The 25,529-nt window shown below is 38.1% G+C and overlaps 1 protein-coding gene across 1 annotated transcript; it reads left to right on the top strand.

Annotated features, from left to right (window-relative positions):
• Positions 1–6,520: 6,520 nt before the first annotated feature.
• Positions 6,521–22,535, top strand: LOC139739265 (proton-coupled folate transporter-like). The gene is made up of 9 exons (XM_071649878.1): positions 6,521–6,590; positions 9,213–9,548; positions 10,778–10,973; positions 11,221–11,399; positions 13,081–13,411; positions 16,530–16,661; positions 17,670–17,753; positions 20,509–20,665; positions 22,362–22,535. The coding sequence occupies exons 2-9, from the start codon at positions 9,234–9,236 to the stop codon at positions 22,498–22,500; spliced, it is 1,533 nt and encodes a 510-aa protein (XP_071505979.1). The 5' UTR covers positions 6,521–6,590; positions 9,213–9,233; the 3' UTR covers positions 22,501–22,535.
• Positions 22,536–25,529: the final 2,994 nt, after the last annotated feature.

The following is a 25,529-nucleotide window of genomic DNA, read 5'->3' on the forward strand; positions in this document are numbered from 1 at the left end:
CTTCCTACTCTGAAAACTTCACATTTTGTGTAGTCGATTTTGTGCAAATCTGCCATAAGATGGCTGTATTTGTTTGTACCTGCTTGCACAAATGATTGTTGTTACTTTGTAATAATTTTGAATTATTTTGGATATGGAAATGAAATGAAATGGAATGAAATAAAATGAAATGAAATGAGATGAGAGGAAATGAAATGAAAAATGAAATGAAATGAGATTAAATGAAATGAAACGAAATGAAACGAAATGAAATGGAGCTGTATCTTCATTGATCATAACAGGTTTCCTCTGGAACTCTGGCTCTCAGGTAACCTGTGGAGTACTCGTCTTCCGTCGAGATCAACGACCACCAACCATGGGGTGTGGGACGTCCACCGTGACAGAAATCCAGACCCCACAGCCGAAGGTGGAGAAACCGCCCCCATTGTCCGTCAGACTACAACGAAAGGCTGACATCAATCGAGAGGCGGGCCAGGTCGACAAGTATCACCATGGCAACAGTAGCGAGGGTTCGTTGCTTGAGGCGTAGAACCGATCAAACTATGGAGGTGATGTGGCTTCAGTGGACAATCTTTACTCTTAAATCTTAGGTCACGAGTTCGAATCCCGACAAGTGCAAGTCACTGGACAAGATGCTTTTGATCACCGTGTTCCTGTCGACCCAGGCGCATTAACGGGTACCTGGCAACGCTATATATATAAGGGCAATGATAATGACAGTGCCGTCTGGTATAGATGTGATTTACAGATGTTTAAAAAGATCATAGTATCACAATAGCGGCACCATGGGATGCAAGGAACCTGTGCATCGTGGAGAAGAAGTCAATTACTGTAGATTTAGTTTGATATCATGACGAATTAAGAGCGTTTGTGCACTCTTAAAACATCCGAGTCAGCACTGACTTGGAACTGGGTCCGTTGGGGTCACACACCGTTCCGGGTCAGACATGTCAGAAATGGCGAGGAATGGGGTCAGATATGACCCATTCAGAGTCATGAATTGAGTCAGGGTGACCCCATTCGGAGTCTTCATGACTAATTTCCTAGTCATTTTTGACCCGGAACGGTGTGTGACCCCAACGGAGCCAGTTCCGGGTCAGTTAAGTATACTATAAAAGTTTACAGAGTGCTGCATGCTTTCTAACTGAAGTATTATCAACCTTTGAGGTTATGCGTGACCATCGTTATCATGAGCTGCTTTGAATTCTATTTTTATTTCATCCACGTTATCAGTTTATATTGCCCGTCATAATGTCGAATATTTCTGCCAAAGACTCGGCGATGTTGTATGTTATCTTATTCTTGTTACTCATTACTGTGTTATCAACTCCCTTGACTACTTGTAAAGACTGTAAACTGTCATTTTGAGTGGCCATAAATCCATCCATTTTCACCTTGATTTCATATTATTTATTTGTGTTACTTCTACACAGTTATAAGTGCAATTTTATGCAGTTTACTCGCTGCTGAGTAGCTCGTGCTACAAAAAGAATATTTTGGAAAATATGCATTATAGGGATATGTTTGATTTTGCAACTTGAATTTTATTGATGTTTGAAAACCTGTCACTTGATGTGTGCAGTATCACACCCAAAGGGATGGTACATGAATTGGCCTTCAGGTTTTCAACTTTTTTTATGATTATCCTTTGATATAACGACAAACCTCTATGAAAATTGATATGAAAGAGTTTATAATTCTAAGAGGATTCAAAGTTTATTTGATGAAAATTCATTTTGAAATGGTTGAGATATCCAAACAAAGCACCCTAATAAAAGATGGGACCCGCTTTTCATAGAATTGCTTTGTTTTACTTTGTTTTTGGATATCTCAGTCATTGCAAAACCGATTTTCCTCGAATAGATTTTGAATTCGTCTTAGAATTGTACGTTCTTTAACATTTCATATAAAGTGATTATGTATCTCGCAAAAAGTTAAAAGCTGGATCCTTAGTTCAACCCGTCCTATTTCATACATCACCCCCGGCGCCACGTTTTCAAAAGTATGTGTGTATGCGTGTGTGGGGGGGGGGGGGGGGCACTTCCTGGTTTCATTAGCTAACAAGAAAGAAGAAGAAGAAGAAAAAAGTCTTCAGCACAAAATCAAAGGCCTTTCCTCGCTCACATTTCAAGATTTCATTCTATCTCTTTAGTGCCACTTCCGGGGTAAAAAGTGGGGGCCCAAAGAGGTTACGTTATACCTTATAGTAGTGCAAAAATTATTGTGGGATGAATTTTCTTACCCCCCCCCCCCCCCCCCCCCGGTTCAGCCGGCCCAGTACATATCTTTTTGCTGCTGGGATCCCTGACTGCCGTCCTTGCAGGGATCAGACACCAATCGATGAGACAACAAAACATGACAGTGTTTTTCAAATCTACTTAGTCTATCTAGCACCGCTTGTCTAATGGAATGTAAACCATGAATTTTAGACGTACAGCGACACAAACTGCTATGTTTAGCTCGAATCACTCCCAAACAAAACAAAGAAGCAAGAAGAACAAACTTTTACTTGTCTCTGATACAATCCGGTGGGGAATTGTGATTCTCTATATCTGTGACGTTTCGCATTTTAACGATATCAACCCGGGTGATGTCCGTTATTTCACAGGTTCGTTAATCCAAAAATAAACAAGGTTCGATCGCATTTCCGAAGGTTAGTTTTATTCCGAAACACAAAATTTCCTTTACCTAGATGTTCTTTGCTCCGAAAATGAAAATGATTCAATAGTCTAAACATTATAGCGTTATTCGTTATGTCGCAGGTTTAATAGTCCGAAAACGGACTGCAGCTCTTATTAGTTATTCAGAAAATAAGAATTACGTTAATCCGAAGATAAAAGAAGGTGTGTATATATTAGCGAATCTGCGAGAAAAAAAATGAGCCAATTATGCTTCGTTTTCGGATTATAGAACCTTCGGGATAGCCGAGTCTTCCGAATAATGAACTGTAACATTTCATTACTCATTTACATGTTTGGTTTGTTTTGGAACGAGAAAACATATATTCTTGCAATTATAGCCTAAATGTGAAAAATGTGAAGAAAAAAAATCTGAATTTGTAACGCTGCAGGCCTAAGTATTTGCCTAAGATATTCTATTCCTTTATCGATAAAGTACCATGACAGAAGCCTGATTGTGACCAGTGTTTGAAAATATAGAAATCATTCACGTGTAAATCTTTACCAAAACTGATGTCTGAAGTTTTCAGCACTTTTCAGTCATTGAAATCAACCTACCATTAAGTATATCTATAATTAACACATAAGATTGACATTTACGTCATCTCTTATTGCATTCATGTATACGTAGATTTTAGTTCATTAGAATTTGTCTTGCATACCTAATTATTTTTGGGATTTATTTCTTTATGACTTCACTCATGGACTGCAGTAGATGAGTGTGGAAACGAGTCACATTGTTTACGTTCTCCCATCCGCTCAAACAAAACATGAACGCACAAGTGCAAAAAGGCCCCATTTAAATGAATTTTGTAACATTCATACGCCAGAGTCATCGTTATTTTATAAGTGATCACAACATGCAAAATATTATATGATGAAAAGTTTGTCTGTCCTGTCGAAAAGCAGTCTGAGTCCTGCTTTATTAATATGCTTCTTACCTATACACTCTAAATTCGATTGATTAAAAGTATAATAAACTTGAGGAGGGACAAATCCAAATGAGATTATTAATTTCAAATCTAATAGATTTAATTTCTAAATCAATTAGACTAAAGATTATAATCTTATGTGGATTTGTCCCTCCTCATGGTCTTATATTTTAGAGTACTTTTTATATAATCCAACGATTTTAGAGTGTAAGGAAAAATAAAGTTAGACATATTATGGTTTTATTCTTCTAATTACATGAAGCAAATAAACATTTCTTATATGTTTTGTGATACAATTTCTCTAAAAAGAGAAGAGAACATTGTACAATGTATAATCTTGTTATTGAGAGAGGTAAGAACGAAGTTCGGAGTTTTCTTTGTGAGCAGGTTTTATGAAACAAAGAGGATAGCGAGAAATCCGTCCAATAAATACTTATGTGATACTCATATCATGTAAATCAGTTTCCTGGTTTGTAATGTCGTCCTTTAGTGAATCTATTCATAAAACTGTCATCCGTTACACACCCGCACGCATTTTCAGGATATATCGTGAGTGTTTCTTCTTTTTACGTTTGATATAAAGATATCGACCACTTTCGTATTATGGACGCATTCTTGTGTGTTTGTTATGCCCTGTTTGCTGTTGATGTTGTTGTTGTTGTTGTTGTTGTGTGCGTGTGTGTGTGTGTGTCAGTGTGGGGTATATGTGTGTCTTGCGTCGATTCCGATCCTTAATATTTACAGAATGTATTTGTATGACAGCTCAAGATTGCGCTAGGCCCTCACATTTATACTTCGCTTTTTACTTGTCCTATATATAGACCTTGAATTCTCACAGACCAGGAAAAACACTTTCAGAAGGGGCAGCTTCCAAGAAATACCAAGAAAGTTAAAAATATCCCTGTATGCGATACATTGGTAACGACCAAAGGAATCATTATTCGAATTATACAGGTTTAGATATTGCATCTTTATTGCGTTCAAAACAACTACATAATAAAATTAAGTTAACCTGCCTGATTTGAAAACAACAACAACAACAACAACACCAACAACAAAAACAACACCACCACCACCAAGCATTGGTACTACTTCCAAGCTATAACATTTGGACGGTTTTTTTTTTTTACGTCCGTGAAACGTTCCAAGTTCGTTATTTGGACGTTTTATCAAAACGTTTTCAGAACGTCGTTTATGTGGAAGGTTTTCGACGTGTTTAAAACGTTTCAAATGTACGTTATAAAAACGGTTTTTTATGTTTAAAAAAACAATAAAAAACTTTCGGAATTGTTAAGGACCTGCAGAAAACCATTTGGACACGCGTTATAGACGTCAGTAAAACCTTTCAAGAATATTCAAAACATTTATGTGGACGTTCTGCGGACTTCCAGAAAACCTTTGAAAACCGTCTAGAGCGTTCAAAAAAACGTTTCAACAACGTTTAAATAGTATTTTGACCCGTTCCAGAACGTTTACAGAACCTTTCATATCCGTCTAGAACGTCCAGAAAATCCTTTCAGAACGTCTAATGTTTACTTTTATTCGGTATTTAAAAAAGATATAGTTATGGATTATACAAGGCCCACTCTGGGATTAATGTATCCTAATCCTATATAATCCTGTCCTAACCTATTCCTAATGTCATACCACCTATACCTTCACTACATCCTACTCCCATTTGATGAATCTGTGTCACATTCTTTTATATACCAGCACAATGTTGTAATGCATGAAGAAATGGTTACAAAAATTAGATCACACACACCTTAATTAGGCCTATTAACACATGAAAATACCTCTTCATGACACAATTTGAAATTGTGAGTAACTGAACAATAAAAGTTCATTATTTTTAACATACAAAGTTTGAACCCAGCATAAATCTTTAGATTTCAATGTCTCTTTTATATTTCCATTAGTTTAAAGTCTTAAGTACTTATTTTAATATTCATAAATGTATGAGTATTCATGACAAAGAAAGCAATGACGAACACGTAGTGGACCAAATAAAAACGTTTTTTAAAAGTTCATTAAAGACGAAGCCGGCGTAGTAGACCTAATAAAAACATTTTGTGGACGTTTATAAAGGACGAAGACTTAGCAAACAATAAAGATTTTTGTAAAGTCCTTTCACGTTTTTAAACCGTTTTCAAAAAAAAAAAAAAATCTGTGCTTTGCGGCAAATGCTAAGTCCCAACTTTGACGTGTATGTACGTTTTAAAAACGCCCATTTTATACGAAGACAAACGAAACCTCAAAAAGTGTTTAAGTTTAAGTGTTTGCTGGGTTACTTCTTTAATCGACATTGACCAACTTCTTGGGCCAGTGACGAAATGAACTGAAATATAGAATGATATATATTTTCGGTCGAGACCTAATTTCAGGTTTCTTACATTTTTTAGTGAGATAATGAGAAACCACTTATGAAATATGAAAGACCATGTCGTTCTATGAGATCTCCAAAAAAAAAAAAGAGCGATTCTAATAAAGTGTGGGACCCATATAGTATTACGATCGCTTTGTCTTACTTTGTTTTGGGATGTTTCAGTCATTCAAAAGCTGATTTTCATCAAATAAACTTTGAATTCCTCTTAACATGGTACAGTCTGTACTATTTCATAAGTGTTTCTTTTTTGAAAAAAAAAAAGTTGAGAAGCACAGCTCTTGTCCAATATATTTATTATTACTAGTATTTTGAATGAACCACTTAGTTAACCAAAGAAGGCATTTCTCAGAGTTGTGCGTCATTCTCTTAGACTAGTTAGACTACTCTAATATAGGGTCTTAGAATGACAGACTAGTAAACGCACGTGATTTTTCGTAAACTTTACAGGGAGCTCGCAGAAAACAAAACACTTGCGATTTCGTTTGAAGTGATTTCAAGCGTTGGGTTGCTAATCCAGTCTGTCTGGGGTGTGCAAATGTGAGGCTTTGTCGTGAGAAAGTGATCTGACGGATACGGCTATTGTTCTTCGATTTGGTGAGAAAAGTGTAAATGCGTTCTTTCATACACAACACATTTGTTCTATAGATACCACTGTTTCTACATGAATCTACTTTGATTTGTAAAAACGCAATGTAACCTGTTTCAGCTTGTAGTTTAAGGTACCGTGATCAAATTGCAATTATGCTGTGCGGTATGTGACCGAGGACTAATCAGCTTAGTCCCACACTCGTATTTCTATGTATTGTGTTGGATTCCAACGTAATGGGATGGGTTTTCTGTAAATGGTGACTTTGAAAAGAGATATTCTGCAAGTAAATGAAGCCATGCGTCCACCTTGAAGCCACGTTAATATTGGCGCTGATATTATATCAGACCTTATAGAAAAAGGATTAGAAAGGATGCAAGTAAATTTACCATATCAGTTCGGGAAACCCACTCACAAGGGGGGCCCCTCCTTATAAGTAACCCGTCCCCCTTATAAGTAACCTCGTCCCCCTTATAAGTAACCCCCGGGGCACCCCTTATAAGGAGTCTCCATGCTTTTTTGCAATGCAACGCGAAAATGAAAGGACTGCGGCAATTCGCTTGATTATGTCCATAAAGCTTCACAAGTTTCCTAGTTACTCACGAAATTTGAGCAAAATCGGTTCGAGGCATCATATCTAAAATCATGGATTTAAATGCGATGTCAAACGACCCATGCGAACGCTGAAATGCGAGCGATTACTGGCGTGAGTGTCGCCAGGCGCGGCAATGCTTGAGTGCAGATGTGGCGACTGAGTACGGAGACTTTCGTTCATTCAGGTGGCTTTCAGCTATAAAGCCACCTGAATGAACGAAAGTCTCCGTACTCAGTCGCCCTGTCTGCACTCAAGCATTGCCGCGCCGCCGCGCCTGGCGACACTCGCGCCAGTAATCGCTCGCATTTCAGCATTCGCATGGGTCGTTTGACATCGCATTTAAATCCATGATTTTAGATATGATGCCTCGAACCGATTTTGCTCAAATTTCGTGAGTAACTAGGAAACTTGTGAAGCTTTATGGACATAATCAAACGAATTGCCGCAGTCCTTTCATTTTCGCATTGCATTGCAAAAAAGCGTGGAGACTCCTTATAAGGGGTGCCCCGGGGGTTACTTATAAGGGGGACGGGGTTACTTATAAGGGGGACGGGTTACTTATAAGGAGGGGCCCCCCTTGTGAGTGGGTTTCCCGAACTGATATAGGGACCCTAGTCTACCTGTTAGCCTAGACTATGGACTATTTAAATAACAATATTAACATGATTAAACTTCAAAATGTTCAAAATGTACTAACTTCTAACGTTAGACATCCACTCTCTGCTAACCCTGGTGCGCTCCTTGTACACAGTTATACTGTGGCGTTCGGCGTTCGGCGTTCGGGCTGTGTTTCACAGTTAAAATCTCAGAGACTCTCTACTGTAGCTTCAGCCAGATACTGTAAAAGTGGTAATTTTCCCAGTGTGAAAATTTTTGCGCATTTCGTGCAACCAGATGCTAGCGCGAAAATAAAAAGCACTCAGATATTTTTGCATGCCATCTGTTCCAGTAGCTAATGTCCTGATTCCACAGAATTTTGTAAAAACACACAAAATCCATCTTAACCAGCCGAGCGCGAAAAATTTACTTGCGTGAAAATATCCAATTTTACACTAGACAGTGCAGTGATACCTAAGTTTATGGATACCTATGGAAGATTCTGAATGCAGGCTGAGCCTCTGTATTCAGATCCAGGCTTAGTCCTTGAGATGAGCTGGGTCATGACCAGGTGGCGTGGCATCAAACTTAGATTAAATGGGTTCATTGTCCCAGAATTCAACTTAAAAACTGAAGACACTGGGTGCATCTATTAGATTTCTAGGTAAACTATTCCATGGTTTCCTGATACGCATGTAAAATGAGTTTCTTCTTGTAGTGGTATGTGAACGAAAAATATATAACTTTTTACTATGTCCTCTTGTGCATTTTTTTTGTAACCCAAATCAGGCACTACTTCCTGATCATATTTATGAAATAATCTAAAAACTTCAATCATGTCACCTCTCGCCCTGCGGTATGCTAAAGTTGAAAGTCCGAGGTGCCTCAATCTCTGTTCATAAGAGATCTTATTTCACATACTAATTTTGTGGCCCTCCGTTGGACATTTTCTATTAAAAGCTAATATATGTTTTTTTCAACTGATGGTTAATGCTCTCAACAGATGGTTGTTGCTCAACCTTTCCCTTGTCCAGTGACTCTTATTTGGAATTCTAGTATGTATTGAATCAAGGGACGTGTATCCCATGCATGTCTGTATAAAGCCATGACTTTTAATCATCATATACTACTTGACTAAATTTACATGTACTTGATTATGTTAATATGATGTATTGGTTTGTATTTTAGTCGAGTTAGGGCGATTTGTGGCCATGGATTACAATATTTTTGTGTTTAATACTACCTTCGTGATGGTTTTAATTTTGTATAAACCTACATGTATCTGTGCAATAGATATTGTAAGTTTGTATCGACAACAATGTGTACTGAATGGTGTAAGTTTGTTACACTGTATAATGAGTGGTGTAATTTTGTAACCCACATGAGTGCTAGATATTGTAAGTTTGTAACACTGTGTACTGATTGGTGTAACTTTCAGTCCTGTGAAGCAAGCTGCACCATGGATGAAGACGAGGAGCCACTGACATCTTCCACTCAAATCACAGCTTCAGCTGATAACAGCCAAAGAGGTTTGGAGGCAGACAAGACCAAGAGATTTTGCCACATCACAGTGGAACCAGTGATCTTCTTCATGATGCTGTGCTACGGTCTTTTTATCCCGCTCCGTCTTCAGTACCTCACAGATAGGATAGCCCAGGATCAGTTCAACATTACCTATAGCAATAGAAGCAAAAATGACATTTTGTGCCAGGAAAATGCATCTGATCCACATGTCATTATCAATAAGGAGACGGAGCACGCCATTCAACAACAGGTGAGTACTCCAACGATTAGCTTCCTTATACAGGTGTTTACTAAAGTGATACATTTATGCTAATGTGCCTCCAGAATTCACACAGTATTTGGTTATCTGCATCCTTGAAGACAGAGAAATTTGATAAAATAGAGAAAAATCTAACAAAAGATATATTTTTGATCTTGAAGTTTGTCAGCAAGCACATTTAATAAGTAGATTCACTCTTGGAGATTTCTCAATATATTTCTACTGTGAAGTATTTCCTGCTCTTCAGTGATTTTCTCTTTATCTTACAGCAAGCACAAATCTTTTGTTTCAGTCAGCTTATTAATGTTTCCTAGTCAGCATTTTGTTTTTTCTTGCTTAATTTCTCTACTTAATTTTGTGTTGTTTATGTTGTTATCATGTATATATGGGACATTTCTTTTCTTTCTTTCATTTTTCTTTCTGTACACTTTCGCCCTGTCTTTGTAATTTTGTGATTGTTAACTTTAACTGTATAATTCTGCAATTTTTTGAACTAGATTCCTTTCTAGATTCCTTTCTTTCCCTCTCTCTTACTCTAGATCTTAAACTTTCTCCTTTTATAATTTGTTGTCTGTTGTTTTCTCAGTCATCTTCTTGCACTCATTTTGCATTTTTTCTGGGCTTAGTTCATGGCCTTGTTTCCATGGTAATCAGACAATTTCTGATGGTTTTTTAGGTATTGCTGTAGTCTCTGTACTTGAGTTTAGCAACCTCTCACCCAGCGCTTTTCTGACTCTCTTTTAGGTGTCGCTGTAGTCTCTGTACTTGAGTTTAGCAACCTCTAACCCAGCGCTTTTCTGACTCTCTTTTAGGTGTCGCTGTAGTCTCTGTACTTGAGTTTAGCAACCTCTAACCCAGCGCTTTTCTGACTCTCTTTTAGGTATTGCTGTAGTCTCTGTACTTGAGTTTAGCAACCTCTAACCCAGCGCTTTTCTGACTCTCTTTTAGGTATTGCTGTAGTCTCTGTACTTGAGTTTAGCAACCTCTAACCCAGCGCTTTTCTGACTCTCTTTTAGGTATTGCTGTAGTCTCTGTACTTGAGTTTAGCAACCTCTAACCCAGCGCTTTTCTGACTCTCTTTTAGGTGTCGCTGTAGTCTCTGTACTTAAGTTTAGCAATCTCTAACCCAGCGCTTTTCTGACTCTCTTTTAGGTATTGCTGTAGTCTCTGTACTTGAGTTTAGCAACCTCTAACCCAGCGCTTTTCTGACTCTCTTTTAGGTATTGCTGTGGTCTCTGTACCTGAGTGTAGCAACCTCTCTCCCAGCGCTTTTCTGCACGACCATGATTGGAGCACATAGTGACCTTGTGGGTAGAAAGGTTGCCCTCATAGTCCCATCCATTGGATTCTGTGTCTATGCTGCCGTCTATCTTGTTGTCACTTTGCTGGAAAAAGATATAGCATACCTGCTGATTGGTAAGCCATTTTAGACGTATCTTCCATTTTACACGTATCTCCCATTTCACACACATATGGAGTTTATATGCTCTTATGTATTTGCAGCAAAAATTAATGTCTCAGATTAAAAAATATGAAGACGGAAATGTTTTCTGTAATAATGTTAGAATGAAAAAAACAAAACAAAACACAAAACTTTAATGTTATTAGGCCTAATCATCTGACAGTGATTTGACCTTTCACATTTGACCTTTGACCCTTACAGGTCACTTTGCCCTTGGTGTATGCGGAGACTTCTCCCTACTCCTGGCTGGATGCTTTTCCTACATGGCTGACATCACCACTAAGAAGGAGAGAGCTTTCCGAATCATCCTCCTCGATTGTCTGAGCTTCACGGCAGCCGGCATCGCTCAGATTGGGGTGGGGTACTGGATACAAGCCTCCGTAAGTATCACACACTGCTTATGCCTCTTTTTTGTTTGTTTGTTTGTTTGTTTGTTTGTTTGTTTGTTTTTACCTGTTGTGGCTGTCTTTTCTGTCCAGTCCATCAAGATGGCTCAGTTCCAGACCTCCAAACTAAATTCTGAATTTGGAGGAAAGAATCTGAATTTTGACCATTCCCAAATCGTGTTTCATTTGGAGTTTCCTATCTCTATCATTTTACTACACACTGCAATGGGATCTGCTCTTTCTTTCATATTTTTGAGCCAAATCATCCCTATTTTGCAGTCAGAAAGGTTGGGAGGTCTGCAGTTTGTTGCTTATCTGGCTTTCAATCAAATTGAATTCAAACGGTTCAAGAGTGGGTTTGAATCTCAGAAGTCTTACTGAGCAATGTTGTGTGGAAGCATTCCGTCCCCTGTAGCAAGAGGCAAACACTCTGTCCCTCGGATAGGACATAGAATGGAAGACGTGTGTGAGAGAGTCACAACTCATGCATAGTTTCTATGTACACTAAAAGATACCGCTTCATTCTTTCATTGTTAATAGCGGGTGCATTAACCAGGTGAGGTACTTACAACTGGACCCCACTGCAGATCAGCTATTCATATTGCAGCTAGATATGGGCTATCTAGCCATCTTGTCAAACAGAAAATGAAACAATCAAATTAGCAAGCAAGTGAATTGTCATAGAATCAGTCAGCTAAAGCTTATAACTAGTACATGTAGGTCCAGCTAACATGGTTCCTCTCAGGAAGTTTTCAGTACTCTGATTAATGAAAGAAATTAGTGTAAAACTGGCATTTTATACTTTTGTTAATGCTATGTCTAAAGTAAGATTCACTAACATTGGTAACATAGAAAGCAAAGAATACAGTGTATTGATATCCTGACATGCTCATCATGGCTGTACATATCATACAATGCACATCTTTAAGCCTATCAGTTCTTTACAAGTTGTATACAGGGAAACTATGTACATGAAGATGGAAGCCAGCTTTTTACTCAAGACCTCATGATAGCAGTCACAGCAGTTAACATACATAGATATGTATATGTGGGACTACATATCACCACTACTGAATTGTGAGACTTTACAGGATGAGGAAGTATTGGACTCAGATAAAAGATTTGATGGGTTGAAGGCATTGAGAGAAAAACATGGGATGAATGAAAGTAAAAGTGAATAAATTAAATGAGAATATAGATTGTTTGGCTATTTCCTGATTTGGCACAAAATGGCAATCTTAGTGATGTGATGCTAATATATCTTGCTGTACTCCTTGTGTGCATACTGACATCGATGAGTTCTGATTGATCAGATGGTCAGGACATTTTTTTTTTTTTGCTTAATGTGATGAGATATATGAACAAGTTGATGATGTCACAATCATGTCTCTTGGTCCCATTCAAAACAAATCATGTCAGCCATGTCAGAATGGAAATTTGATATCATGAGAGTCAGGATAGTGGTAGAAATGTACAATTATTGCATGTGACAAGACTTGGCATAGTATGGAGGAATTAAAAAATGAATGAAAAGAGTTTGCTTTTGTACTCTTAGGAGTATGATTCTTACAAAGTGAAATGCTTTTGATGGGTGTCTGCCAGTATATTTGAATGAGAGTATCTATCAATTTTGTCTTAATCACTTCTTATTTTCTAAATTCTCTGTATCTCCCAGGGGTTTCTTTATCCTTACGTCTTCATCCTAGCCTGTGTTACCATGACAACATTGTATGTCATCTTCCTGGTACCAGACACTCACCAGAGGTCATCGACCTCCGTCATCCATGCTAGAGACGCTCCGAGACGCATCCTGAACCTCATCCAGAGCAACACACACCAACGCCGTCTTCCTCTCCTCATAGCAACCATCGTCATGGTGATAAGAGTCCTCGTCTTCTTCTCTCTCCCGAGCCTGACCATTCTGTACGGCATGGGGGATCCCTTCTGCTGGAAACCCTGGATGGTGGGAATCTTTAGTGCAGCACAATACGTTTCTGGTGCTTTAGGTGTGACCACCATTTCGCTTTATTTCTTATAATTCTTTCTTTGAGTCATGTACAACATCTCCATAAGTTATGATGGCATGATCGGTTTTTTGTTTATGTTGAGGTTTATTTGATTATTTCACATTTGTATGTATGACAAGAATATTATTGATGATTTGTATTTTCAGCTATTTCCTTAATTGTTGGTTTATAATGTTGTATAGTTATCTCTCTTTTGTTGGCCTGTAACCTACGAGTGGTCAGTTCACTTTTCATCCAGTTTCTGATGTATTTTCTGGCCACCCCCATCCAGCTGAATACCTGCAATAGTCTTCTCAGTAGGTCACCAACTTATTCTCATTAAAAAGGAGATATACTACAGTAGTTCAAGTTGTTCTTTCTTTAGCATTTCAAGAGCTCAAATTTTTCTGAAGCAGGTAGAGTTTGCCATAGACTAAACTGACTACAATCTACTTCCTCATATTTTGCCAAAGTCTCACCTATTTCTTGTAAGATATAAGTTTCAGTTTCTACAGCTGTGCACATGATACTTAAAATGTAATCCATACACCGATCCCGACACTCAATAGCAGGCTATCCTGATACCTGTGATGACTGTTTATCTCAAAGCTTTTGAAACTCCTTCCTACAGAATAAATGCGCAAGTGCCTTAGGTTACTCATAGTTGAGATTATAAGATTCATTGTAAAAGAAACTTCTCATTCTCAGTGTGAGACGATCATGTGACAGAAAGTATTATCTATCATGGCAGACTGGTGTATAACTACATTACCAGGAAATGATAATTCAAGATTGATTTACACAAGTACCTGTAGATATTCTTTGGGGGATTTATATCCTAGGGTAATCTACTGCATTCGCCATATACTGCAAAACACAACGTTTTCACAGGAATTGAAATTTTCGTGAGTTGCCTCTAACATTCAATGTATATAGTGTACACAAAAACTTTCGCATGCATTTTAATTGCAAGAATTTTGGCTCTGACGGAATTTGCAAAATTAAAAAGCACACGAACATTCATCGTTTTAAGGTATTTAGCGAGTCTAAATTTTTGCGAATGTGGACTTCAAGATGGTTTTGCACATGGTCAAATTCGCAGTCATGAAGCATAATACTGTATGGAGAAAAGTATACACGCACGTCACATTCATGTTGTGATCTGAGTCAGTATTTTTATGTATCTTTACATTTGCGAATACCACCTGACTCGCGAAATTTCGCAAAAAGAAAAACCTTGCAAAATACTTGGCGTATACAGTAGATGAGACAAGTTTTTGGACTGAGGAGCTGATGAAAGCTTTTAGAAACAACAATTTCTCACCATACTATGTCTCTGTATTTAGCCTTGTCCCAAAGATCAGCAGTGTGTCTGGTAATATACTCTATATATTTCACAACAATAATGATTCTCAAATTATACATATAGGGCTAGCAGTGTCATTTCATAAGTGCTTGAAGGTACAATTGAGAATGACAAAGTGAAATACTGATATCCTTGTGCAAAATAAAATCTAGTTCCTTTATTTCCAGCGTTGAATATGACAGACAATGTGGTATGAGTACCAATATTTTTACGAGCTGAGAAAATTACAAACATCATATGATGGGAAAAAAATCACAAAAACTTAAACACAGTGAAATATTCTGTGTATACAGTATATGATTTACACCCCAAATGCAGGTTAGGGACATATAAAGTATGGAAAGAAGAGTACCGGTACTTTGCGAGTTAATGTGTTTGGTGAATATTTCACATGGTTTTTATTTTCGCAAATTTCACGAATTTTAAACACGCAAAAAGTATTGAGTCTGATGCTGACTTAAATGTGACATGCATGCATACATTCTCCTATCAATATGGTCTTCCACAATTGTGAATTTAACACTTGTGAAATTGTTGGGAAGTCAAAATTGGCAAAAAAATAGACTCCCTAAATATATGGCATATTCAGTAGCAGTCCTTGCTGCCTCATGTAATGAGAGACAATAGATCTAGAGATCATAGTTCAATGACCCCACTGGTGAATGGTTCGTGTCATGTGACCTGGTTTCTGCAGTAGATCATGCCATGTGATCTCACCTACATAGTCCCCTGATGGGAACTGTGCCCAAGATTTGATTAGACTGTTTAAAGGACAAGTTCACCTTCATAAACATAAGGATTGAGAAAATGCAACAATATTAGTAGAACACATCAGTGAAAGTTTGAGGAAAATTGGACAATCGATGCAAAAGTTATGAATTTTTTAAATTTTTGTGTTGGAACCGCTGGATGAGGAGACTACTACAGCTTGTGAGTCATATGCGTACAACAGTATAAAGAAAATATAAAAGAAAATTCAACATATTTTCACTTTTTTCGCATAATAAAAGAGCAATTGACTTGCCTCTTTCTCAAGGCAGGGGGAATAATATTACCCATAACATTTATCGGTAACGAGTCAGGGGAATTTGTACTTTTTTCAAAAGATGGAATTTTGTGAAATTCTCTTGATATTTTCCTTATATTGTTGTACGCATGTGACATCTAAGTTATTCATACACTGCAGTAGTCTTCTCATCCAGCGGGTACCGCACAAAAACTTCAAAAATTCATAACTTTTGAACGGATTGTCTGATTTTCCTCAAACTTTCAATGATGTGTTCTACTAATATTGCTACATTCTCTCAATCCTTATGTTTATGAAGGTGAACTTGTCCTTTAAGAGCCAAAGATCGTTCACCCTGTTTAACCCTTACTTTGCTTTGGTTGCTGATTGGCACGCACTTCATCTTTGGCACAGATTGTTGGAAATTAATGGCAAATGAACGGAGATTAAGTAATCCCCCCAATCCCTACTGTATCACCGTTGGACTGAGGCACTTGCTACACCTGTGTGGGCTTCACAAACTTTACATCTGGGTCAAATGGATGGATTTATCAAATGCTGATGAAAAATTTTGACAAGCTAAGTCAAGTGCCTTGGAATGTAAAGGGTTAAATGAAAAATGTTCACTTTTATTTCTTTCAGTTTCTAGCGTATTTCCATATGTGTTATTCTTCAAATTTTGTGTGTTTACTTGATGTTACTTTTTATCGTCTCTGGGAATTTTACTTCTCTCATTTTCTATCCAGGAATGATCATTGGGGGCAAAGTCCTCAGCAAGCAGCTTGGAGATGGTAGTCTTATTCAAGTCGGTTTGATTTCTTCAATCTTATGCATCGTCCTGACTGGTGCTGCTAAAACGAATGCACTTCTCTATGCAGGTATGAAAAAATGATCAGTGAGGATCTTTACATGCTTTCTTGTATGTGTTTAGATTTACATGAAACTAAACTGCTATCTTTATGTATGTGTGTGTGAATTAGAACCTTGTTATTATGAGAATGGATACACAGTATGTAACAAAACCCTCTCATATAGAGGTGAATTTACAGGCCTAAGCTCTATATCTTTCTTTGCGTTTATAATATATGATGAGAAGCCTCATAAAACAGGTAACTGTCATGAATTGAGGTTCTCGTGATAGTGAAGTTCCACTGAATGTCGTATTTTTATTTCTTTGCGTTGGCAAAATATTGTATTGTGCAATCAAACCTATCTAAAGTTGCCATCCAGGGGAGACGGGAAAAGGTGGCCATTAAAGACAGCTTGCACCTGTATACAGGTTCTTTATCATGGCTTTTCTGTAGAAGGAAAGTGTTTATATTTTCTGGTTACAGCAGGTGACCACTGTGGACAGGTGGTCACTAAGACTGCTGGCAGCACATTTTCAAAAGTTTGGAGGGGGACACTTTTGGGTCTCATGAGGTAACAAGGGAAAAAAAAAAGTCTTCATTGCAACTTCTGGTGTCACTTCCTGGTTTCTTCAGCTGACAAGCAAAAAAAAAAAGTCTTCAGCACAAAAAACATAACCTTACCACACTCACACTTCAGGGTTTCTATGTATTTCTTTCTAGTGCCACTTATGCACTTCCAGGGTAAAACAAAGTTGGGCAGGGGGACCTTAAGTTATGATACCTTATTCCTTTGTATGGTGCAAAAAAGTAGGCCCCCCCCCCCCCCCCCCCCCCCCCGTTCCCCCAGCCCTGACTAAGGCAGGTTTGACTGCATATTTACGATTATGTGACAGTTACAGTATTTCTGTATGCAATTCGTAAACATTTATCTGATTGAAGTGAGATGACTTTTCTCCGTTTATCTCTGTGATAGTAAAAGCCATTGGTCTCTTTCAAGCTTAAAATGTGATCACTGTTCTTTGTTTGTTTTCCTAGTCCCAGCCGTTGGTCTCTTCCGAGCTCTCTCTCTACCGATGTTGAGAACTGTGATGTCCAAGCTGGTGTACCCTTCAGAACAAGGTTTGACCATGTCCATGTTTTGACCATCACTCTAGTGGTCTAGGGATGCTCTCTTGAAGCTTCTGTCAGGGTTATGCAATGTGAATAGCATGAAATGTTACTCCATTTTTATGCCTCCGCCACGAAGTGGTGCCGGAGGCATTATGTTTTCGGGTTGTCCGTCCGTCCGTCCGTACGTCTGTACGTACGTCCGTACGGACGTACGTCCGTCCGCTTTCGTTTACGCGATAACTTGAGTAATATTTACTGGAATTTTACCAAACTTAGTCCAAGTATGAAGTATGATGGGGCAACGATTTGATAAGATTTTAGGTGAAATCGGCGAAAGTTCAAAGGTCAAAGGTCAAGGTCAAATCATGAAATTGTATCCGTTTACGCGATAACTCCAGACTGTATGGAGCAAATTTCACCAAACTGTGTTGGAGGATGATGTATGATGGGACAATTACTTGATTAGTTTTTCAGTGAAATCGGACAAAGGTCAAAGGTCAAAGATCAAGGTCAAATCCTAAAATTTATCTGTTTATGTGATAACTCAAAACTGGATGAAGCAGCTTTCACCAAACTTGGTCCAAGGATGATGTATGATGGGACAATTAGTTGAGTAGATTTTAGTGACATTGGCCAGAGGTCAAAGGTCAAAAGGTCAAGGTAAAATGCTACAAATTTTGCAATTTCCCCCATATCTATGCAATGCCCGAAGGTATTTTCTTGAAACTTGGTGTGGACATGTACTACTGCGTAAAGATTCTCCAGAGAGAGTTTCATGTCATAAGGTCAAAGGTCAAAAGGTCAAAGGTTAGGTGAAAATGTTGCAATATCACTTTTCTCGCAAATGGTTCAATGTATTTTCATGAAACTTGGTACATACGCATGTACTGTCTGGCAGGGATTATCTAGGGAATTTAGGGGTCATGGGTCCATAGTCAGGGGTCAAAGGTCAAGGTCAACTCCTCAAAATTTTACTATTTCCTTCATATACTAGTATATGCAATGCTTGCATTATTAGTTTCAAAACTATGAACATGCATTACCTGATGGAGATTCTCCAGGAAATTTCCAGCCAGAAGGTCAAAGGTCAAAGGTTAAGGGTCAAAGGCCAGGTTTCAATGCCCCCCCCCCCCGAAAAAAAAATCTATTTTGTACCGTTATCACACTCTTTTTTCATACCTTTGAAATTACTCAATGCATAAACTTCCCCAAAATTCCCCAAATATGTATACCTGCACTCTTAGAAAATTATAGCAAATCCAGTTCAAGACATTTCTGACAAACCTGTCATTTCAATATTTTGCCAGTTATGTGAAAATGTCATGGATCACACATTGTGAAGACATTGTACTATACGCGTATTGGGAGAATCATGCATTATGGCGGAGGCATCAGTCGCCATAGCGACATTTCTAGTCTTTTATACTTTAACATTTGTTCACTTGTATTATGCAGTCTTGTAGAAGGTAAAAGGTATAAACCACTTTCCAAGCATGCCGTTTCATTCTTAAAATTTATGTCGATTCCTGTATTGTAGAAGTTGTTGTGGTATGCAGGGCTCAACATTAGCAGAGGTCTTTTAGCCTGGGGCCACTTAAAGTTGATATCGGGCCACCAAACTTCTGAAAAGGTTGGTATTTGATGGCCAGATGGGGCAACCAAGATTCAAAGTAGATTGTCATGTTTCCTTTTATTTTGGGCCACTATATTTCTTTTTGAGCCACTAAAATCTTGGTCAGATTTGAAGAATTCAGTGGCCCCAGAGAGAAAAGTTGGTGTCAAGTCTTGTGGTATGATAGTAAAAGTTTGTTTTATTTATTTAATGATGAGCTGTTCCTGCTGTGAAAGAAAATTCTTTTCTAATTTACCAACATATTTGACAAGTTCTTGAATAATAACTGGGTATGTAATTAATTTGTGATTGCAGTGAGGTCAAAAATACAGAAATCTGTTTCTTCATCAGGATTCCAAATCTGTTCAAACAGAAACTCGAAGCCAAACTGTTCCAGCATAATAAAGATGTGTGTATGTGTGATATGAACTCTGATTAGTTTGCTGTGAATGAGCTTATTAACTCTTTATGTGCCATGGTGGAAAACCCCCGTGTGCCACATTATTCTGAGACACCAACGTAGTCATGCGTTGAGGAAACATTCTGTTATTCAAATCTATGTAACTTATAAAGATTTATGTTTAATTGTAGACAAATTGAGCGAAGTTGTACAGAAAATGCCAAGGTTTGCATTGATATAAATTCTATGACATATCTATAATTGCTTTTCTTCAAATGCCCAGTAGCTACATTACCGTAAATGCAGAAAATACAGTATGAAACACTGTTAGCCAATCACCACATGAAATGCAAGCTATGGACGCGAGGAACAGAATCGCGAGAAACGCTTTCATCATACTGTGGCATTCGGCAATTTATCGATCGGTTTAGGTGGTTTTGAGCGTTTGAGCAGAATATGCGAAGTTGGCACGCCGTCGACTGAGTCGTGCGTGCGAATGTGGCACATAAAGAGTTAAGAAACAATTATTATTATTATTATTATTATTATTATCATTATTATTATTATTATTATCATTATTATTATTATTATCATTATTGTTGTTGTTGTTTCTGTTGTTATTATTTATTATAATTATTATTATAAGTAGTAGTAGTGTAGCACTGCTCCACTACTACTACTTCTTCTACTTCTGCTACTACTACTCAACATGTTCAAGTTTTCTGATCTGTAATTCACTTGTTTCTCTCTAGGAGTGATGTTTGCCTGTATCGGATGCCTTCAAAGTCTTACGATGGTCATCTCGCCCGTCACATTCAACAACATCTACTACGTTACTATTGACGTCTATCCCGGCATCGTCTTTTTTGTCATGGCAGGTTGCCTGGTAGTGGCAAGTTTGTTGACCATGTGAGTATTGTAACCATGGTCATGCTCCAAGATAGATGCTAATTATCATAATGAATAGCATAATGACAGCAATAATAGTCTTATTTACCTAGGGTAGCCTCTTCAGTGTTGCCACTGCTCTACCAGAGGACCCTGCCATTATTATTACCCTAGCGATGATAGGTACTCATTTATTCACCTGGGTCGAGAGGGACATGGTGGGTAAAAACATTTTGTCCAAGTACGTAAGCGCAGGGCGGGATTCGAGTTTGGATCCTCTACTCGGGAGTCTATCCACTATGCCCCCCCCCCCCCCCACAATGCAGAATGCATACTGATGAGTAGAATGATAACATATAGTAATATGTAGTATCGCAATATTTTACCATGATGATGTACAAGTAGATATGATTCATTGGTTATAATTTTTATATTAAATTGAATTCTACTGGTATACGTATGAACATGATTTTTATCATGGCTGCAATTCAAACACTGAATATTTGTCTCTTTGATCAGTTTGGCAGTTTGTCAGTCAGGTTCTTATTTTGTTTATTTTTTCATTCATTTATTTTCTGTTTTATTTTCACAGGGTAGCCCTTTTTTACTATAGGGCCCTGCATAAAAACAATACAAAATTCAGTACATACAAAGTTGAGTACAAAAGTACAGTTAGTCAAAAAAACAAGGAGAAAAAGCACCACACATGGCTTACAAACTCAATACAAAAAAAAAAAAAGTATGCATATGTATAAAATGCTAAATTACAAGTAAAAGTATTTAACGAAAAGGCCCGGCTGTCATTTTAGCTCCAAAATACTTTGTTTCATTTATGACACTGAAGATGTGCGTAGAGAAGAAGAGGTTGATATTTTGAATTCATTCCCTCACATAGCCTGTGACACAGTTTATCCAGTGATTCTAAACACTCAGTGATCGAGGCAATTCAAAATAATTTCATCCCTGCTTTCGCTAAGTAGGACTGAGTCATACAATGATGCATACATTACTAGATCCTCATCTTCCTCTTTGTCTGTTCCTGTATGTGCTGTTTATATACAATGTGTATCTGTATCACTTCATGTGCTTATTAGAGTCATAAAATAGTCTTGTACTTACCTCGGGGTTTTCCCCTACCAAGTCACCCACAGACGGGTTTGAATTGGTACACCATCACAATTTCCATATTCACCTTGTGATTGTGAAACTTTAAAAATAAATACAAGAAAAATGAATCTGAAAGTCTCATAATGAAGAGAGATCTTAACCCGTTGAGGACGAGTCCTGAGTATACTAGTGCAGGTGTCCGTGGGAAATGCGTGTTGTAGCAAAATCAGTCTGTCCTCAACGGGTTAACATCTGAAAGCACAATGCAGTGAAGAGTAAACAATATTGGCCTATTGCAATCCCTCCTGCTTAGAACCACCCCTAAGGGAAATGGAATGACCCCTGTGTGATGAACTCTCCATGATAGGATTCTACAGTATAGAAGATCTGGTTTATTTACCCTTTGCCCCCACTCACTTGCACACACTTTGACCTTGTGTTTGTTCCTTACCATGGGTTCATGACCTAGGGATGTTCTATTTCCTTTAGGGGTGGCTGTAGGCAGGAGGGATTGCTTTTGGCCAATTTTGTTACAGAATGATAATGCCAGGGTTCCTGATAAACTTTTGGTTTGAAATATTTTCTCTCTTTCTCCCTCACCTTCCTCTAGTATCCTTCAAGTCAAGAAGCAAGAATCATCATTCCTTCTTCTCCAAGATCCCTTGACAACCAGTGTCAATGGGAATGGGCGGAGCTTGGTGACAGGTCGTCCCCGTAGCAACCAAAGTGTCTCCTCAAAGGAGGGATGATCGTCACATGACCTTTATGAGACATTCCTCCGCTAGCTTGTAGACAAGTATCAGCACAATACTCACTGTCAGCACCCAGAAGGATAAAAACTGTGAGTGGCATTCTGAAAGAAAATGATTATTTGCAGACTATCAGAAAAGAGGGAGAAGCTTGGCAGACATGGACGGCGCCCTCTGTAGGTTACTGGAGAGAATTGTAGCATCAATCAGAAAGCCCCCTCTCTGGATTGCTGGAAATAATTTTAGCACAAATCAGCTGAGAGTTGAATAGATTTGAAGCAAAATACAAAATTCTTTTATTGACTTGTTATGACAGAGATATGTCATTATGAGAATTGCATGCACAAAGGTAGAGAAATGATACTTTGGATGATATCGTTATAGCAGAATTCACATTTTGCAAAACATAGTGGAGCTTCTCTACACAATATTGTGCTTCATGTAGTTTGGGCAGTGTGACTGCAAACTTCCTAACAAGTTACCACACGAAACTTCATTCTAAACATCGTGCATGCGCTTGGGAAGTTTCTTACTTCTTGCGAAACTATGCAACGTATTGTATAGTGTGGCCTCGCAGGGCTGAAACTTCAAGAAGTTTGTTACATGATTATAGCCATTTTATATTTACACACATTATGCATTATTTTGCACATTGTTGCCTATTTGCATTTTAAATATTTATGGAGGCCATGCAGTTTTTGCCCATGTAGAGTGTTAGAGATGGTAACTATGGGTACTTTCACATTACTCAACTATGTGTAGTTGTGTCTGTTGTATGATCACGTGCCAAGACTTGTGAAAGCTTTCAGTGAGTATAGGAAGCATAGTTTTGTGTAAACTGACCATAGTGTTTGAGACCTGTAATTTCTTGTATCCAATATAGTGTGGTGGTTATCAGCTGTTTTATGACTGTAAGCATCAGTCAGAAATGGATCCAGCCAATTATTTTTCCAACTTTCATATTTCTCAGTTAGCTTCTGATATTTACTGCAAACAAGATGAAGAAGAAACGTGATATGAAAAAAGATTTTTCGCTGCTTTGTAATAAACCAGAAGTATAAAAAAACAAAAAATATTTATGCATAGCCAGATCCTCTTAAATGCTGAATTTGATCCAGTGACTTCTCAAAAAATATTTAGCAGCAGGTTTTTATACCTGAGAGTAAAGAAAAATAAACCCACACTGTTACCCTTGTAAGAGATATATCTTTATAAGCCCACCATGATTCAATGACAAGGTATATAGGAACTATGTATTCATTTGACCTTTGACTCTGTCTCAACTCTGAGCCTTGATTTTTGCCAAATAGTTTTGTAAATTCATGGAAGCTTACTAACCGTGATAACTTTTGCTGCTTGTGTATCTTTTGCAATGCAGTTCTTTGCATGATGAAAATAGAAATAAATGAATAAAATGTGGTATATGCTCCACGGTTAAGGTCAAAGGTACCTGAAAATTGGGTAAAATGTCATTTTCTAGCCATAACCTCTGCTTGGAAATGTTGTTTATTATGATGGAATGAAATGATTGGGAAATATGTAATACAGTCAACTCTGTATACCCAGTAAGTCAATTGACAGCGCTGAGAAAAACACAGCGACTTCATTACTGATAGGTGATATTCGAATTCTTCATGTGCAGAGGAATACCGCTGTAACACATGTAAGGCTGTGAATGTAAATTGGGACTTTTTATCATCTTTGACTTAGGCGATCATTTGACTCATGCCTCGACGACTTACGCGGGGTTGACTGTATGTATCAAAGGAGAACCCATAGGGTCAGAGGTCAGAATCAGTGAACTTGCAGGGAACGAAAGTAAATTCCTACATTCATTACCCTCTACGTGATTACATACAACTCATTGTACCTCTTACCATCAGATGCTATAAGATGTTAGGATGTCATGATAAGATGTTGACATACAAATTAACATTGATGCAGAGAACGACTTTTGTCACCACATTCTTAGATACATTTGTCAAGTCATGCGCACTTGTTTCGCTAAAGGTCAGATCTGCCTACACCTAAAGAGAGGAATACTATATACTTCCAGTGGCAAGGTATGTAACATGAATACGGGTTAACTAGAGAACAGCTCTGTGTTTGGTAAACAAGGTATTTGTTCTTGTTCTATTAAAGAAGTAAATTCTTGTTACAGGGGAACTTTTGTGTGTAGGACCACTAATGCCCCGTTTATACTAAGCAAAAAGGGGGTTTTGAAGCCTCCTATAACAGCTTGAGCAGACTTTCAGCTCAGTATTTAAACAGACAAAAGGAGATCAGATCAGATCAGATCAGGTCAAGTTCTGAAACCACCTACAGGAGGTGGTTTAGAGCCTGCTATAGCAGCCTCTGTTGCAGTATAAACGCTACGGGGTTCGAGAAGCCGCTTTTTAGCCAACCCGGAAGCTATAGCTGAAGGTCATCGCCTGCTGATGTAACCAACCCAGACGTCTCGACCAATTCCCGCTGAAGAAAGCAGCACAACTTGCACACTCATGCTCAAAAGCCTGCGCCATGTATCGGAAGATGAGGAGCCAGTTGGGCCTGCTAGGTCCTGCTAGGGTCTGCTTTTGGTGAACAGTATTAAACAGACGAGAGGCTGCTTCTTCGAAGTGGGCTTTCGAACATCCTCGAGGAGGCTCTGAAACCCACTAGCAGTATAAATGGGGTATCAGATTCCTTCATACTGGGTATCGCGTTATATCAGGGATAAAGATAAAGACTGCTTGTAAAGAGGAATTGGACCTCTAAAATGACCTTGTTATATCAGTTATCGTGCTGTATCGAACCTCTTGTAACAAGGTTCTTTTACCTGGTAGATGTTTTTCTGACTAATGGAAGCCACAACCAAGAAAATGCAAGGATATAAGTCAGAACTACTACTTATATGTGCAAAATGTGCAAATAATTTGAGCTTTAAAATTCAGTAGATGCTATTTGATGCCAAATTTTTCACTTGCTGATATTCAAACCAAATATAGGGAGATGAGGAAAAATAGTTTAACATGAAAGCAAAAAGAAAA

The sequence above is a fragment of the Diadema antillarum genome, unplaced genomic scaffold, assembly GCF_040938485.1.
Source record: "Diadema antillarum isolate AM-2024a unplaced genomic scaffold, OU_Dant_1.0 seq00000791_RagTag, whole genome shotgun sequence".
NCBI lineage: Eukaryota > Metazoa > Echinodermata > Echinoidea > Diadematoida > Diadematidae > Diadema > Diadema antillarum.